The sequence below is a fragment of the Pelodiscus sinensis genome, chromosome 1, assembly GCF_052426305.1.
Source record: "Pelodiscus sinensis isolate ZL-2025 chromosome 1, ASM5242630v1, whole genome shotgun sequence".
Classification (NCBI taxonomy): Eukaryota; Metazoa; Chordata; order Testudines; family Trionychidae; genus Pelodiscus; species Pelodiscus sinensis.
The window spans coordinates 178,755,931-178,774,194 of NC_143052.1; the positions used below are offsets into that span (position 1 = coordinate 178,755,931).

General features: G+C 42.1%; 2 protein-coding genes across 4 annotated transcripts in view; one reads left to right on the forward strand and one right to left on the reverse strand.

Annotated features, from left to right (window-relative positions):
* Positions 1-4,990, forward strand: part of CHODL (chondrolectin) — a 45,634-nt gene extending 40,644 nt beyond the window's left edge. For all 3 annotated transcript variants that reach the window (XM_075909996.2, XM_075910008.2, XM_006128842.5), the window contains 2 exons: positions 1,029-1,131; positions 4,771-4,990. In XM_075909996.2, coding sequence (XP_075766111.1) covers positions 1,029-1,131; positions 4,771-4,855 — 188 coding nt within the window. In that variant the 3' untranslated portion in view covers positions 4,856-4,990. The remainder of the gene's footprint in view (positions 1-1,028; positions 1,132-4,770) is intronic.
* Positions 4,991-10,140: 5,150 nt separating this feature from the next.
* TMPRSS15 (transmembrane serine protease 15) overlaps positions 10,141-18,264 on the reverse strand; it is a 92,873-nt gene continuing 84,749 nt past the window's right edge. Inside the window, exons 23-25 of the mRNA XM_006128840.4 lie at positions 18,046-18,141; positions 16,146-16,285; positions 10,141-11,436 (exon numbers count right to left, since the gene is read on the reverse strand). Coding sequence (XP_006128902.3) covers positions 11,281-11,436; positions 16,146-16,285; positions 18,046-18,141 — 392 coding nt within the window. The 3' untranslated portion in view covers positions 10,141-11,280. The remainder of the gene's footprint in view (positions 11,437-16,145; positions 16,286-18,045; positions 18,142-18,264) is intronic.

Sequence of the window (18,264 nt, forward strand, 5' to 3'; positions counted from 1 at the left end):
TAATGAAGAGGCAGAGGACAGTTCCTTCATTACACACATTACCCAGCTATTTCTGGAGTCTGAACATCCCTGTTCTGAAGCCTTGTGTAAGCATGTGGGTTGACAGGGACTCACCTCTTTCTGATGTCAAAGGGGATGAAATGCTTCAGGAATTGTTCTTGTTCCTTAACTGTTATACTGAGAAAAGAATAAAAGTTCAGAAGACTGAAGGACAGACTATAACTCCAGTCTAGCTTGAGAAAGGAACAATGCGTAGCTGTGCTGGACTAGGAGCAGATCAGAGAACCAATGGGGACTCAGCATCAGATTTCTGCCTGTGCTCACCCATTGCTCTGTAGGAGGAATAAATTGTTTCACTCTTTTTATGGAGCAGCTTGCTTACTTCCCACTGAGTACCAACACAAGGAAGTAGAAGAGATGAATTTAGGGTTTTTCATGCTCCCTAACCATTCCTCTCTGTTTGTTTACAGCAGAGCTGATCATGTGAGCATCCCCTGTTTTCCCCACCTCAGCTGAAGTTACAGTCTAAGCAGAGCTATAAAAAGGAATGGGGGAGTCGAGGGAACATGCAATTTTTGCTCTTTTATTTCCTTGCATGGCCAAATTAGAGCTGTGCCTGTCCAGCCCAAAGCATGAAACCGAGCGTACATTTTTACAATAAATCTATATTTTAGCTGATGAATAAAGTATTATGAAATGTGAATCATATTTGTTAAGTAGTCATATTTTGATTTGGGAAAATCATAATGAAATAATTGATGCATAATGAAAACTATGTGCTTTTTTGGACAGCTTTTTCATAAAATATTGGAAATGTATTCTTATAATCCTAACACATTCATATTTTCCTTTCAAATTGATTGGAGGGCTTTGTGCAAAAGGAATGAAGGATTGATCTATGTTTTCACATAGATAAAGATAGTTAAGGCAATGTATTTCTCCTTTGTTCTTCTCCAACTCTTTTAGTGAAATGGGACAACATCTTTCAATGCTCTAGGCACTGATGAGATACTTTGCTTCTTTTGTAGGTATCATTCCAAATCTCATTTATGTTGTTATACCAACTATACCACTGCTGTTATTGATATTAGTGGCTTTTGGTACTTGCTGTTTCCAGATGCTACACAAAAGGTAAATACTGTCGATGCACTGGTATGAATTTGTCTTATAATGATGAACTCTTGTTTCCATTAACAAACTTTTCATATTTAAAGAATGCTTGCATCTCTTACTTGTTTCCTCCTCAGTTGTGGTATGTGCATCTTGTCAACCCAGAAAATCTAAGCAATTTACTTATTAATGACAGATGAAAATTCAAGTTCACCTATGAAAAGGCCCTGGCCTAATGTAGATAAACAGATCCCTTAAGATGCACTGGGCATATCTATACTTACCCACAGACCAACGCTCCAGAGGTTGATCTTCTGGCATTCAGTTTAGTGGATCTAGTATAGACCCGTAAATTGAATGCTGAGGGCAGCTCCTGCTGGTGTCTGTACTCCTTACAGTTGCATTTGCTTCCATCTGCCTTCCACTGTGTGGATGCCACCAAGGTTTGGCTTAAAGTAAGCCGACTCCAGCTATTTAGAATACGTAGCTGGAGTTGAGTAACTTAAGCCGACCTTCCAGCTCTAGTGTAGACCTAGCCACTATGTTGCCAGAGGGAATATTTCCAGTTTCCAAGAATGACATTTTTGCTTGCAGCTATTGTTGACATTTTCCCTTACTTTGTGAAGCCTGATTACCATCTATATTGGAATTGATCTCTTGGGAATGACACAGGAGGCTTCACTGACATGGAGCATGCCCAAAAGGAGCCCTTTCCCACCTAATTTTCTGCCACAAAGGGTAAATTCTTCCCTGTCTAAATGGGCATAAGTTGTTAAGAGACGACTTAAAGGTGCAACAGTCTGCTAAGACTTGATTTACTAGCCATCCTGGAAGAGCAAGAAAGATGTCACCAGAAAAGACTAACTTTAAACTAACAAACATATTTAGAGGCAGTGTAATTACCTGGCTTCCAGTGTTTGCAATGAAATCACCAAAGCTAATATTTATGAATGCTTTATTTTTACAGTATCAGTCAGCACTTATGATTGGAGACGGTGTCTCCCTCCTCCGAAGCATGTACATATGATTGTGATGCTAATGCTTCTTTCATGGTGATTTTCCTGCCCCTGGTTGACAGCTCTAGTGGAAGGGCAGGATTATTAACAACTCTCAGGACCCAGGGAATAGCAGATGGGAGAGTTTCTGTAGTAAAGTGGGTTGAGATTAATATTCCATGTGTACTTCCTTTTAACTTTTCTCATTTCAAAAACTTAATTTCCTGTTTTGTGGTGGATTTCAGTTTTAATTCTTCTTTCGGGGAAACAGAAAACAAAATAAATAGGTAAGCAATTTCTGAATCTATTTCCCTTTTGGATCACTTAAAAAAATCCTGATATTTATAAAAATGGTCACTGTGGTATTATTCCCTGGTATCACACAGCTGTTTAGTAATCTTATCCCTCCAGATATGTGAGGCTTGCATTAGAACACACAGAGTTTCCTAATGACCCGCACTTCCATATTAAGAAGTGGAAGATTTGCATTTCCCAACTTCTGTGGTAGCAACTTCAGTAATAGTAACATGTCAGGCAAATCCATGTTTACATACAACCACCATGATTTTAATGTTGACCAACAGGGTCTTGATAGATACCGCAAAGGTTGTGGTTAAGGAAGCCCATTCATAATATTATAAGGATTAAGGATATATTTCACCTCACATAACAGTGGGATTGGCTTTTCTAGATAAGTATTAGAGTAGGTGCATTCATGATTTTTAGCAACTCATTCCCCCTCTCTGCTATTGTGCAAAAGGCTCTAAAAGCGTTCCCTCTAGATAGACCATGTAAAAATGTGAACATGTGACCCACAGTCTACTGATGTCGATGGAAAGACTTGTTGATGTCAGTGCGTTATGGACCAGGCCTCTGAAACTGTAGAATTCATCCAAGAAAGAAAATTTGACTTCCCAAGATCTAGAAATAGCAGAGCACAAGAGGTTGGGAACTCCAATGCTTAATGTGAATTCTACCCTGCAGGGGTTTCCCAACTTACAAATGAGTCTCTTTTTTCTCCTTTTTCTTTTTTTAGGCTTTTATGGGAGGATGACATTTCCTTTGAAAGATGAGCTTGCTTTGCAGCCACAATCCATGGTCTTCCAGGACTTGTTTAGCTTGGAAGAACATGACCGGTTTTGGCTGGCGTGGGCTGTTACAGGATAATAGTAAAGGGAAGCAGAGCATCTTTCCTGTAGTCAGTAGGAACAATCAGCTCGTTCATGCTTAGATGCTCTCCCTTTCCTTTCTTCCAGGGAAGCAAGGAGAAACTGCTTCACAGACCCATCTCCATTATCATCTGAATGCCTTGCAGAAAGTTTAAATTCCAACCTGGTATATGTCTTAGTTTCTATGATTGTATTTCACAGTCAAAACAACAATTCCAAGTAATACCCTCAAACAATTTATTGTCCCTCACTTAACATTATTCCCAGAAAAGATGTACAGAGCCCAATACTCCATTGGTGTCAATAGCCACAGCTTTATTGGAGATGTACAGCAGCTGAGGATTTCATCTATGAGATTTAGACATGTTGTTTTGACAAGTGCGTATTTTAACTGGTTTTGGCTTAACTTTCCATTCTAGGTACCCCAGACATAAATGAACAACATGAGTTAGATTCACTAATGTAAAACTGGGGTAAAGCTTGGATGCATACGGCCCAGCTCTAAAGGCCACTGAAATTAATGGGGATTTTTAAATGACCACAAGTACAGTCTCTCCTTTGGCAAAAAAATCAAATACTGAAATATTTTATCTGAGAACCAAAACATTTTGATTCTGATCTGCTGCTGTGGTGCCTCATAAATATTTTAGTTCGTTCCCATTCTCCTGTAACATCTGGGATTCATGATCTGACATCATCTCTCATGCTGCTCTATTTTCCCTTCTGTGTGAGGGGAGATGGCAAACTATGTAAGTCACATGGCTGAGGTGCATTCTGGATGTCCCTGGACACTGTGCATCATGAAACCTGGTTGGGGATCTGAGTCCACAGAAAAGAATGAAAACATGAGGTTCTGTGAGGGCATTTCAAACTTAAAATTTTTCAGTTTAGACTTCCTTTTTTTATGAAAAATATTTTCTCCTATGGAAAGTAAATGCTTTTTGTTAAAACATTAACCCCCGTTTTCCCTAAAAAAAATTGATGGAAAAAATTGTGACTAGTCATAATTAATACTTTTCTACTGTGGTCAGTTCATCTCCAAGAGTTTGCTTTACTGCCCATTGATTTCAGCAGAAAATGGATCAAGTCCTAAATGCAAGATTTTGTCCTACTTATTCACACTGGAGAGAATCTTGACAATGAGACTACTCTTAAGAGTAAGATGCTGTTCAGCATGAGGAAGGTTGGCAAAATCTGAACCTAAACAATACAGCACAGAGTGGACAATCTAAGTCCACAGGAAGACAAAATAATTAACCCTCCTTTCAAATATAATTTAGTGGTTTCTTTGTCTTTGCTGATCAACAAGGTCATGCTTTTAGTCAGAGCTTATATATAATTCTATTGTATCGGGAAATGACAGCACATTAATAACAGAAGCCACTCTGAATGAATAGATGGATGCTAGTCTGACATACCCTGACCTAGTCGCATCCTGAATCTGAACCCAAAAGAAATCAAATTAGTTGAAATTATTTTACATTTTTATTTTTCAGTAAAGGAAGAACAAAAACCAGCCCAAACCAATCTACATTATGGATTTCAAAGAATCCCAGGAAGGACAGTAGCATGGAGGTATAACAGTGTAATGACTGAAAACAAAGCAAAAATAATACTTTACAGTCGGGCTCCATTATTATGTCATCTCAGCACATTAGCTTGGAATGGCTTGAGATTGCAACGGATTGGCAAAATGAACTGTAAGCTCCCCCTTGAGGCAACTATTCAGATCATTTTTATATGTAATGTTTGATTATTAATTAAATGAAACATGTCATGCTAAATAAAGAAAGAGGATGTGGTTTGCTAAGGGAAGTAACTCGGCTACAAAGGAGCAATGAAATGGACAATGCACTTGAAGTTCATGTGGGAAATATCACAGTATGTATCAGTTTAAAATTGTTTGTAGTAATCATAACATTTTTATTTCCTGTAGTCCCTCATACATTTTACTTTAGTTGATGTACTATAAATTGAATGATAAAAAATTACAGTGTAACAAAATAATTTATCTTTGCATAAATATTTGATAAAAATGGATTGCTCAGTTATTTATTTGCACATTTTCAAAGCCACTCTTGATTCTTAAGGCATATCTTTTATTTTAATCCTATAACTGATGATCATTAGTAGAGACAGTTGCCAATGAAGTGATATTGATCTTCAGTGGCAAAATTCAAGTATTCAGGAAAATCACTGGGTGCTGCATAATGGGTGCACTTTGCTAGTGGATGGCCATATCTTTTTGATACATTTGTCTGAAGTCAATATAAATCATTCTGCCAAAAACCCATGAATAAGATATGTTTTAAATGCAGCTTTTAATAGCTATACTGGAACTAGACTGATTTTTATTTCTTTGAAAAGACCAAAATATGAATACCACTGTTTTATAAAGCCTGAGATGTTAGTGGATCTTTTATATAAAAACTATGCTTTAAATGAAAGTCAAAAGGTTATTAAAAACAGGAGCTAATAGCTTTTGCTAGCAATAATGCATTTTAGGATAAACTAAACAGTAACAAGTCACCAGGACCGGATGACATTCAGCTAAGAGTTCTGCAAAAATGTAAATGGGAACTTGCAGAACTACTAACTACGGTTTGTAACCTATCCTTTAAGCCCTCTCCTGTTCCAAATGACTGGAAGATAGATTATGTGATACCAATCTTCAAAAATGACTTTATAGATGATCCTGGCAATTACAGACTGGCAAATCTAACTTCAATACAGGGGAAACTGGTTGAAACTATAGTAAAGAACAGAATTGTCAGATATATAGATGAACACAATTTGTTGGAGGAAAAGTCAACATGGTTTCTATAAAGAGAAATCATGCCTCACTAATTTATTAGAATTCTTTGAGGGGGTCAAGAAGCATATGGACAAGGGGGAGCCAGTGGGTAAAGAATTCTTTGATTTTCAGAAAGCCTTTGACAAGGTCCCTCACCAAGGGTTCTTAAGCAAAGTATGCTGTCATGGGATAAGAGGGAAGGTCCTCTTATACATTGGTAACTGATTAAAAGATAGGAACCAAAGGGTAGGAATAAATGGGCAGTTTTCAGAATGGTTAAAACTAGTGTTGCCTCCCCCCCCCCCCCCCCCCAGGGGTTTGTACTGGGACCAATCCTATTCAACATATTAATAAATGATCTGGAGAATGGGGTAAAAAGTGAGGTAGCAAAATTTGCAGATGACACTAAACTGCTTAAAATAGTTAAATTCAAAGCAGACTGTGAGCTTCAAAGGGACCTCACAAAACTGTGTGACTGGGCAACAAAATGGCAGATGAATTTTATTGTCTAATGAATATTGAAAATCATAATCCCAACTACATGTATAAAACAATATGGATTAAATTAACTATTACCATGCAAGAGAGATCTTGAAGTTATTATGAATAATTCTCTGAACACATCCATTCAATGTGCATCAGCAGTCAAAAAATCAAGCAGAATCTTAGTGTATGTCTAGACTATATGCCTCTGCAAACAGAGGTATGTAAAACAGGCTACCCAACATAATCAACGAAGTGGAGATTTGAATATTGCACACACAGCACAGTGCTGCACATGGTACACAGGCATGGCCACTCTTGGGGTGGCATCCATCCCCAGTCAAGCTCAGAGAGGCAGAGAACATTGAACCCCTGCCAGGAGCACCTGCTGAGAGAGGAAGAAAGTGGAGGGGACCCCAGTGGCATTTTCTCTGGCAAGCAGCCTCTGCCATTCAAATACACCTCCCCCAACACCCTCTTCCATCCTCCAGTGGGCATGAATAGAAGTCCTTTCCCTGTGGGATTCTGTCACTGCTAGATATGGCATGTGTGTATCATGGAGGAAAAATAAACCAGACCATCCCCACCACCACCCACAAGCTCCTGGCTTGGCTGGCACCTTCCCATGCCAACTTGGTCCTGGAACATGTGGTAGCAAGGCTCCTCTGGGATAGCCATGCCCACTGTCTAGGTCACAGATGGCCTTGCCTGAAGCACTTCTCCTTTGTCTGACCCTGAGACCTTCCAGTGTCGGCTCATGGATGAGGGCTAGCCTTCATGCACCCTGCCTCCTGAGATGACTATCCTTCTCTCTGTTCTTCACAACTGGACCAGCTATGAGTGAGGTGCGTCCAACACCTCCCATGTCAGTCTCCTGAGACTGCGAAACTTAGAGGTGTTGGTGAACCAAAGAAGACCTGCAGCGGGAGCACATTGCCTGCCTACGTGCCCTGCAGTGGTATCTGAAGTTGCAGGACTGCAGACTGGATACAGACTTGGAGCTACATCCCGCCACCTGGCAGGAGCTCTTGTAGCAGGCCCAGAGCATGTGCGTGGCTTTCACTACTGCAGTTGACCACCTGGTGGCCACTATTGAGTGGTTCAGCAGCCAGCATTCCACTCCTGCTGCTGCTCCAGCCCCAGGTCCAGATCCTGGCACTGCTCCCACCTTCATACAACCAGTCTCTCCTCCCAAACTCTCCCCCACACCCACTGAAAGCCATAATAGGTGGTGGAACCACTCGAGACAGCTGCTAGTTCCAGCCCCATCCCTGAGCCCCTGCTCCACCCTCCTCCCTCTTCTATCTCCCTCTTCTCCACTTCCAGATTCTTTCCCCAGTCCCTCCCCAGTTATATTTACCCCAATTAAAAAAACAGTTTATTGTTCAAAAATAAAAAGTCTTGTTTATTGTATCTTCAGGGCAGGCGGAGGGGACAAGGGAAGGATGGGTGAGAAAAGGCACAGAGGGGCAGTACAGAGTCCCCTTGTGGGAAGGCCCAGTGGAGAATGTCACAGGTATCATTATCTGAAACTGTCTCTCAGGGTGTCCCAGATGTGCACAGCTTCCTGATGAGCCTGTTGGATGGCAGCCGTCTGTGTCTGTTCCAAGACCCAGGCCAACTGCTCAGCCTCTGCATCGTATATGTTCCCTGACCACCAGACATTAATGTTGGTGAACTGGCCTCCATGGTCCATTAGGGCCTGCAGGACCATGGAAAAGTACCCCTTCCGGTTGATATAATCCTATGCCCAGTGGTTGGGGGACAGAATGGGTGATGGCACACCCCACAGTTGGGGAAGCCCACGGTGGCAAAGCCAGTGACAATAGGGTCCATGTTTCCCAGTATGATGACCCTGCACAGCGGGATGGTGTTGATGGCCCTCTCAACCTGTAGGAGATAAACAGGGAATCACAGGTTTCCAGGACCCTCAGGAGTTTCCTGAGCCCAACCACAACTTACCCCTTCCCTCAGCAGGGCTTTGTGAAAGTGGGACTGAAAAACTTGTCAGGGAGCATCATACCTGCATGACCATGGCCCCAACAGTTGATCTCCCCATGCCAAACTAGTTCCCAACAGAATGGTAGCTGTCCAGCATGAAAAGCTTCTAAATAGCAATGGCAACCAGCTTCTGGTGGGCAATGGTTGGTAGCATGTGGGTGTCCTGTTGCCAGAGGGCAGAGGTGAGCCATTCACACAGCTCCAGGAAGGTGTCCTTCCACGTGCAGAATTCTGGAGCCACAACTTTTTGTCCCACCACTCCATGACAATGTGGTCCCACCAATCAGAACTGGTGTCCTGTTGCCAGAAGCGGCAGTGCACGGTGCGCAGCAGGAGGGAGGGGCTGCGCTGCATGTGGAGAGAGGTGAGGAGGTGCCTCACAGTGAGCTGCATGTCCTGTTTCTCAAGAGAAATGAGGGCTGCCCGGCAGTAACTGCAGCAGGAGGTGTGGCAGCAGGTCCAAGAGCTGGTGACTGCTTTGCAGCAGGCCTGGCTCCATGACTAGAGTGTTGTGGCATCCACAAGGGCAACCAGACACAAAATGAGAAAAGTTTGCTGTCCCTCAAGGAGGTAGGCAAAAGTAAAGAGCCTGAGACACAGCTGTACAAGGAGGTCACCTTAAGCATGAGACTCAGATAGACTCAGGTAGCAGCTCCAGGAGGTGACTGCTGTCCTGAAGCCCTGCCTGAAGTGTTTCCAGGGGTATTAATGAGATTCAGGCTCCAATCAGTGTAGATGCTCTATTTCAAAATAGTTCCGCACTATTTCGATGGGCATTTGTAGTGTAGACGTGCTATTTCGAAATGAGGTATTTCAGAGTTTTTATTCTGAAATTGTTTATTCCAAAATACACGTGTAGTATAGACTTGCCCTAAGGTACAGACTAACATGGCTATGACTCTGATACTTTTCATATCATGGCCACGGCTTGTCATGGTTTTGTAATCTCAAAGCTAGATTACTGCCAGGCCCTTGGTTTGAGACTGTCTTTGAAAAGGAATTTGAAACTTCAACCAGGGTTGAAATCCGTGAGTCAGCTGTTAGATGAGGTATACTGTTCTAATCTTACTGCTGTGCATTGCTTATCTGTAATTATAGCATCAGGTCTGACAACCATTTTGTGCATAGAAGAGGGGGAGGATCTACCTGATCTCTCTTGTATAGCAAGACATTACAAACCAGGCCAAGGCCCTTTTCATAGGAGCACCCATACCTCTCACACCTCCCTTTTGTGGGCTGCTAGAGTCAAATAAGAATGGCAACACTTTACTCTGGCCTAAATGATGGGTCAACACAGAACTGGTGCACTGTCTTGCAAGATTCCAGATATAGTGTAAAATCAGACTGAGTAAGGCTTAGCAGTACAGCATATTAAGAGCAAGGAGCGTGGAGAGGGATGGCAAGGTGAATTCTATAAGACTCTTTTTGTGAAAATTTTATTGCCCTTGTTAATAGTTGTTCTCAGTGATGGAAAACAGCTAGGCAATAGATAACACATGTTTCTTTATAAATAATTACCATTCTTTTTGGACTTTTATATAACACCGTGGAATTAATTAGATTTTAATTGTTCTATAGTAGGCTCTAATAGAAAAAAATAGAACATGTAATATTATAGTAGAATGATTACATCTTTAGATACAAACATACGTAAATTGTGAGTACATAGTTATTTATCTCTAGAGAAAGTCTTATCTGGAGAAGACTCTAAGAAATTAAAGCAGTCAATTTCAAATTTTATACAATTGAATTCCTTTAGTGGATGATTAGCCCTAAGTGTTAAAACAAAACAATCCAAAACATTCTTTAAAAGTCCCTTGTACTGATGACTGATGTACTATTAAAGCAGCGACTTGAGTGGCATGTTTATTTTCCTTGCAAAATTAGCTGAGGAAGCTTATTGCTGGATGCTTTTAAGAGCATTGCTGTTAATAACAGAAGCATTTGGTTTTTGTGTGCACAAGTGCGTATCTGTTTGCCAGAAATAATAAGAAAAAAGGTACCATGTTCATCCCTGGTATAACTTTATTAATTCCAAAACAGTAGCACCAGTGGGAGAATTTGGCCCCAGTTTAGTTTATCCATTATAAAGCAGTCAGATTGATTTGCACACTATCTCCATGTATAAAAACCTATTCCAGAACTGTTTGTAATAGATAAAACAGAAGAGCTCTCATGGCTTCAGATTAAACAGTTCAGGTACAGCCTATGTATCCTTCAACCTACATTTTGATCTTGGGGATTATTAAACAAAATTCCCCATGGATTGAAATGGGAACGCACGTAAAAATACTGGAAAAAAGTTTAAATGTTTGGCTGGGATGAATATTTTATATATTCAATAAAGAGTGTGTCCTTCACAAGTCATATATTTTACTCTAAACCTTAGTGGAGGTTTCCATAATGTACTGGACATGGGTATTTTAAAAATAATATGTTTTTAAGGTGGACAAATAGTAAAACGATATTTCTTACTGCAGTCAATGTAAAGTGGTAAGAACCAATGGCAAAAGACACAGATGATGTTTTGAAATGATGCTTTCTGACATGGTAGTTTTTTGATATGTAATGTTTTCCTTCCAAAAGTTTGATTATTCTTAACCTCATATGGAATGATAGGATTTTATTCAGTTTCTCTCACCAATGGCTTTGAATGTTATGTGGTATATTATAATCTTGCTTAATATTTGTCTTCACATTCATTTTGTTAGATTTTTTAAAAATTAAGCTAATGTATGAATTGTTTTATCCAGTCCACAAATTGTGTGACTCGAGCATACACTCCAGGACGCTGGGGCAGTGCACACTGATAGCCAAAGGATGTCACACCTGCCAAAAGCCACCTGCTGTTGTCTTGAATCATTAGGGCTCCTCCTGAATCTCCCTGCAATATTGAAATTCAAGAGTTAAAAAACATCTCCTCTCTATTTTGAAGTAACTTTGGAACTTCAAGATGTTTTGCCTGACTGGATTCCACTTCTGGTGCAAATGTTTTTGATATACCCAGAAAGAGTACCACATGGATAAATATTCAAAGGAGAATACTCTGGATTTTTTATGAACATAACATAGGATCTGAAGCTCTTAGACACCTGTCAGTCATGAGCTGTATCAATCAGGAGCATAGTAGAATCCTTTGCACTAACTGATTTACTTATCAACTGTAGGTTGTACCCTCTTACTCTGGACAAATCCTTATGACATGGGCTTTGCACAGGAGACTTCTGCTGGGTCTGAGGGAATAAAATCTTCCTTCAAAGGCTGCAGAACAGCTGCAGAAACTGTCTCACTGTATCAACAACCTGCAGGCTGTCTGTGCTTGCTATATCCTTCCTAATTCTTGTTTCTTTAGTCATTGATTATACGCTGATCTGTCTCACTCTAAACATGTTCATGCCTCCTTGCTTTTCCCCTCTTAGGTGCAACATAGGGGTTAGAAACACGAGCGGCTCAAGGCGGGCTGCGGCAGCTAGTGCCCTAGGTGGAACGCGCAATTGGCGCCCCTGCCTGCACGGCCGTCAATGGGGTGACGTCATCATTGGGTGCCCCGTGACGTCATCATCGGGCACTGTTGAAGGCGGCGCCCTAGGCGACGGCCGAGTCGGCCTATAGTCATGGACTGCCCCTGTAAGCACAGGTAGGGAAAGCTCCATAACACGAAGGAGAAGGGAATGAAGCCAATCTATTATGTCCCCCTTTCATCTGGGAGTCTGCTGAAACTCCATAAAGACAATTTCATTCAGTATATTGCAGTTATAGGACACAAGCCAGAAGCGCCAAGCATAGATCCAGTGAGAACCACATTATATAGCATGCTGCCATAAGAACATGATTAAAACAGTCAGCAAAACCAGAGTTCATGCTGACAGAAGCAGAACTAAGAAGCATTCAGTACTGCCTGCCTCCCTGCAAAGAGGGAGCACACTGAAGGCTGGGGTGGACAATGGCTTCTTAGGACGCTATGCTGCTCAAGGGAAAGAAGATCATAAGAAATCAACCCTGTTATCTTGTCCCAAAGAAGGGCTATCCATCCAAGTAGTTGGACCTTTCATTTCTTGAGGATTTATAAAGTAATAAATGTTTGAAGGTAATGTCCTTTTTACAGCTCTCCATCTATCTATCTGCAGTATTTATTGGACTTGTATCATCTTGGGATTTAAGCCTCAGCATCTCACATTTTCACCTCAAAAAATGTCATCCTCCTAAGGAGGACACTCAGCAGAAATGGTGTGAAGTTCAATATACGGTACTTCTAACACCCTATATCACCCTCTAGCATTTTTTTAATGTCAGGCATGTCCCTTCTAACCTTAAAGACTATTAGTAGGTCCCTATCAAATTCACAGCCATGAAAAATGCATCACAGAGCATGGAATCTAGCCTCCCACTGTGAAATCTAGTCTTTTGTATGTTTTTACCCTATATTATACAGATTTTACAGCAAGCCCAGCGTTTCTCAAAATGAGGTTCCTATTCCAAAAGGGAGTTGCTGGGGGTTATTTTAAGGGTGTTGTGCTATTGCCACCCTTACTTCAGCACTGATTTCAGAGCCAGGCAGCTGGAGGGTGACAGTTGTTAGCAGGGCACCAAACTCTGAAGGCAGAAGCACAGAAGTAAGGTTGGCAATAAAATCACATTACCCTTACCTCTATGCTGCTGCCTTCAGAGCATCCAGAGAGTGGTGGCTGCCGACTGATGGCCCAGCTCTGCCGGCAACAGTGCAGAAGTAAGAGTGGCAATACGATATCATATCACCCTTCTGCATTGCTGCTCGTGGTGGCTTTACCTTCAGAGCTGGCCTTCTGACCAGCAGTCACTGCTCTCTAGAGGTAGATCTATACTATCGCATTAATTTGAGTTAACTTAATTCAAAATAGTTAATTTGAATTAAGCTAATTTGAAATAACGCATCTATAAACAAAAACTATTTCAAAATAGCGTTTTGCTATTTCAAAACAGTGCGTCCACACTGAGTGGACCCTGAACTGAAGTTAAGGCTGGCCAGAACTTAGTGTGTGGGGCTGCTGCCTGAGGCTAACTGAGCTCCGTGCTTAAAGGGACCCTACCCTCACCCCAGACAGACAGTTCTCAGAGTTACCCGCTTGCTTGTCTACCTTGATGAGGGACAGCAAAGCAGTCCTGTCTTGGAGTGCCCTGAGTGCCCACACTCAGGATACCACAGCACTCAGCCACATGGAGCCAGAGCTGCCCCTGGGCATGCCGGTGCATCTTGTGGTGTCATTGCCATCAGCCCAGCTGCATTTGCTGCAGGCTGCCATCCGGGGATCCATCGGGGGGCTGTCAGGATTCAGGAGGCCTTGCGGGAGAGCGTCCACCCCAAGGAGCCCTCAGAGCCACCCCGGACCTCCACACCAGGGTCTCGTGTCCCATTCCTCCCTCACGTCCTTCCACTTATCCCACCCTAACCCCCCTTCCTGATGTCAAACAAGACACGTATGTTCAAAAATAGAAACTGGGTTTATTGGACAAAACTGGTGGGGGGGGGGATAAACCTCTGGGGACACTGGGAAAAGGAGGTGGGAGAGGGGAAGAGAGAGGGTATGAGAGGGGAGGGGAAAACTTAGGAGGAGGAAGCTGGAAGGGGGAAGCAAGGGGAAGAAGAGGGAAGGGAAGCTCAGGGCCCATTGTTGGGGATCTCGCCAGACCAACTTGATTTTCATGTGAACCTGCTCCTGGGTTCTCATGTGGCCTATGGTGGCCAGACTGGCAACAATCCTACCATAGATGGCCACATTCCTCCATCTAGTGTGGGGATCATGGATCCCTCCCAAACCTGAATAAGGTCCATGATCTCCAACCTGTACCAGGAAGGCGCCCGCCTTCTCCAGCCCCTTTCAGGCTCCTGGGAGCTGGCAGACTGCTCCTGGGGAGTGGTGAAGGGCTGGCTACTAGTGGCTTGCTGGCTCATGTTTTGGGGCCACTGGGTCAGGGACCCTGGTGGCCACTGCTGGCTCTGGGCTGGCAGGCTTGGAGCTGGCACAGACACTGTGGCCAGGGTCTACCCCTTTAATGTCTCCAGGGTTGGGGGAGAGGAGAGTAAGTTTTCCTGGTTGTGCCCAGAGTGGCCACCAGGGCTCCCTGGGAGGGGCTGGAGGCCCCCTATTTTGAACTGAGTGTCTACACAGCACTTAATTCAAAATAACTATTTCGAATTTGGCATTACGCCTCGTAGAATGAGGTTTACCAAATTTGAATTAAGGACTCCGCTATTTCGAATTAATTTAGAAATAGCGGTATGCATGTATAGACACTATTAAAGTTAATTTGAAATAATGGCTGTTAATTCGAATAATAACAGTCATTATTTCAAATTAACTTTGCAGTGTAGACATATCCTAGTTGCCTAGCTCTGAAGGCAGCACCACGAGTGCCGCAGAAGTAAAGGAAGCCGTAATAACATTGCAACTCCCCACAGTTGCTTTTTGAGTCAGAATCCCTACAATTATAATACCCTAAAATTTCAGATTTAAATAGCTGAAATAATGAAATTTACAATTTTTAAAATCCTAAAACTGTGAAATTGACCAAAATAGACTGAATTTACTAACACCCTCTCTCTGAAGTACAAAATAGCTTGTAATCTTTAAAGCATATATCCTGCTACTGTATGCAATATATAAGTCTCTGAGTAAAAATTATATTCTATGCGTGGCTAGTTTTTAATGATCAGAGGACCAATTATGAGCTGTTCCGTAATTAGAAAAGGGGAGGGCAAAATATGCTTGTGAACCAGATCTGGCCTGCCAAACTTTCAGATCTGACATTCCACACTACCTTGGGCTGCCAATGTTCTGTGGCCCAGTGGTACCCTCAGGTAGACTTCCTGCCTGCTGTGGCCCCACATGCTCCTCAACGTGGTCAACTGCTGGGGCCATATGCACCTATGCACTGAATGCGCCATGGGGGCAGGTTCCATGGGATGCCCCCACACCCAGCACAATATTCATGGCTCTCATTGACCAGTAATGATGCTTGCAAGAATTGTACTGAGGCGGGGGCAGCATGTGTAGCTCCTCCCATCCATGAGGTGCATGGCACAAAGATATATATGGATTCTGCAGGCAGCTGCTTTGAGCGGCAGGTGAGGGCTCAGCAGGTAGGGAACCTGTCTGAAGGTTCCACTGGGCTGTTGGCCAGGAGGTGCTTACTGTATGTAGCAAGCACCTCCCAGACAGAACCTACACTTGGCATCTCATCATCTTCCTTCCCACCAACTGCTTCCCCCAGGTCACAACTCAAAACCCTCTGAACCCTGTCCTGAACCCTCCCCAGGTCAGAATCCTCTCCTGCACCCATACTCCCTCCTGTACCCCAAAAACTTGCCCTAGGTCACAACCATCTCCTTCATCCAAACTCCCTCCCAGATTCCACACCACCTCTTGCAGCCCAGTCCCTCACCTCTAGCTCCCTTCTGCACCCAACCCCCATTCCAGATCCTGCACCTCCTCCATTAATAGTATAGAAGAGTGCATCCCTGACTACTTACCAAATTCTAAGAGTGGCCCTCCTTCAAAAGTTATTGAGGTAGAAGGACTATAGTATGAACAACAGAAATGGGTTGTTTGTACTTACCTGACAGGAATCTACTCCTCCTTCATCATAGCCTGCACACATCATATTTTCTGTAATATTATATTGTGGCAGCTGTTGTTGACATTTCTCATTTGTTATAAGAGGGACCTCTGCTTCTTGCAGTATGTTTGCAGTGGAACCTTATCAAAACACAGAGTATACACAACCAATGTGATCAAAATGCACAGTGTAAACAACAGCCATTATTCCTCTAGTGATTCTGAAATTTCAGTCTTATTACAGGGCACTATTGAGGTCCTGGGCTGCCACTTCATTACTTCAGTTTGTACCAGCAGGACCACACTAAACTATATCGATGTACTTATATTGCCCTGGCTCACTGTCTTTAATGGATTATATCCTCAGCGAGGTAAAGAAATATGACCTCTATTTTATAGATGGGGAGCTGAGGCAAAGGGTATATTATGTGATCTGCCTCCAAGAGAAATATGGTGGAGCTAGCATTTGAATAAAGGTCTCCTGAGTCCCAGGGTAGGCCCTTCCTCCTCAGTCACTGGAATTACTCTGGAGTAAAAAGTAGCAAATGACATCCTGAGCTTTTATAACAGGGATCTTTGCTAAATTTTGTTTTTCAAATAACTTAACAAAGTCCATAAGTATATATTATTATGTGTGGATCCATGGACTAATTAAGAATGTGGCTTTGACTTTCGTTGAGCAGACTTTATGATTTTCAGTTGGCCAATTTAACTTCTTCCAGTAATTTAAGCTATTAATTATTAAGCGAAGCTTTAAAGTGCCATTGTACTCTGAAAGTAGCTCCACAAAACTGGTAGAGATGTTCCATGTTTATTGCTCTGTGACACTAGATCAATATGCTTGATTTACAAATGAAAATGTAAACGCTCAGCTCTGGAAATTTAGTCTAGTCTCTAACAGTCAAGCTGTATTCTTTCCTCTGTATGCATCCTTACCAAGACAGGTTGAGTCTCTCTAGTCAGGCACCCTGAGGACTAGACTAGTGCTGAACCAGAGAATTTGCTGAATTATGAGATGTCAATATTGTCTAGCAGCATTACCAACACTTCCACTGCTTACTGGGCTCTTAGAAGACAAGTACTGTACTTAGATTCTGTGCACGCCTCTCATACTTGTTTGGTGAAGGGAGGGGACAGAGGTGTAAATCACAGAATCTAAGTGCTTTCTCCTCGCTCCCTTATCGTCAGGGGAACTAGAAGAAAAGCAAGTTGCTTCCCAGTACACCTGGCTGCTGCCCCCTGCTTTTGCTCAGTTGCTTAAGCAAGATGAAAGAGAGAATTTCAGCCTTAAATCTACAGAAACAAGTCTTTTTTCCCCATAAGAAGTACACTCCATTATAGTCAATGGACCAAAAGTCAGTCTCAATAGACGATGATCTGTTAGAGTTCAATCAAATCTTTTACGTTACAGCAGAAGAGAGCACTGGTCTAGGGCTCAAGATACTTTAGTTCTAATTGTGACTTTGCCTGAGGGGGGATATTGGGCAAGTCATGTCACCACTCTGTGACTCAGTTTCCTTACTTGTAAAGTGCTTATAATAAAACATCTTTTGTAACGTATTTTGAGAAATACTGAGGAAAGATGCTATTTAAGAGGTATGTATTTCAGACAAATTCAATCCACAAATATGCACAGGCAATGCATAGTGACTTCTATTGTGTGCACAGAATTAGAAACAAATACAAAAATCAAACTGAAAATAAAACATTGTTAACTATGAGGGAAATTAGCCAGTGAGACGATTTTCCAAGCAATGTGGTAGATTTCCCTTCACTTGAAGTCTTTAAAAGGTAGAGTAAGTAAGTAAATAAATAAATAAATAAATAAAATATCTTTGATCTCTGACATCGAAGAGCTTTCCTTATTATTTGGTGTGGTAATTTAAAGTGTGATGACTTACCTTGGTACACAGTTCTACCCCAGCCAGCAATAAAGCAATTAATTCCTGGCAAAAACTGTTGACTTGCTTCAGGTAAGCAAATAGGCTGTATGTAATCTGTGAAAGATAAATAATTCATTTTAATTTATTTCTAATATTCTGATTTTTGAGATGTCGGTTACCAAAATGCACATTGATCTAACCCTTGTATTCCTTGCTTAGTCAAAATTCCCAACAAAT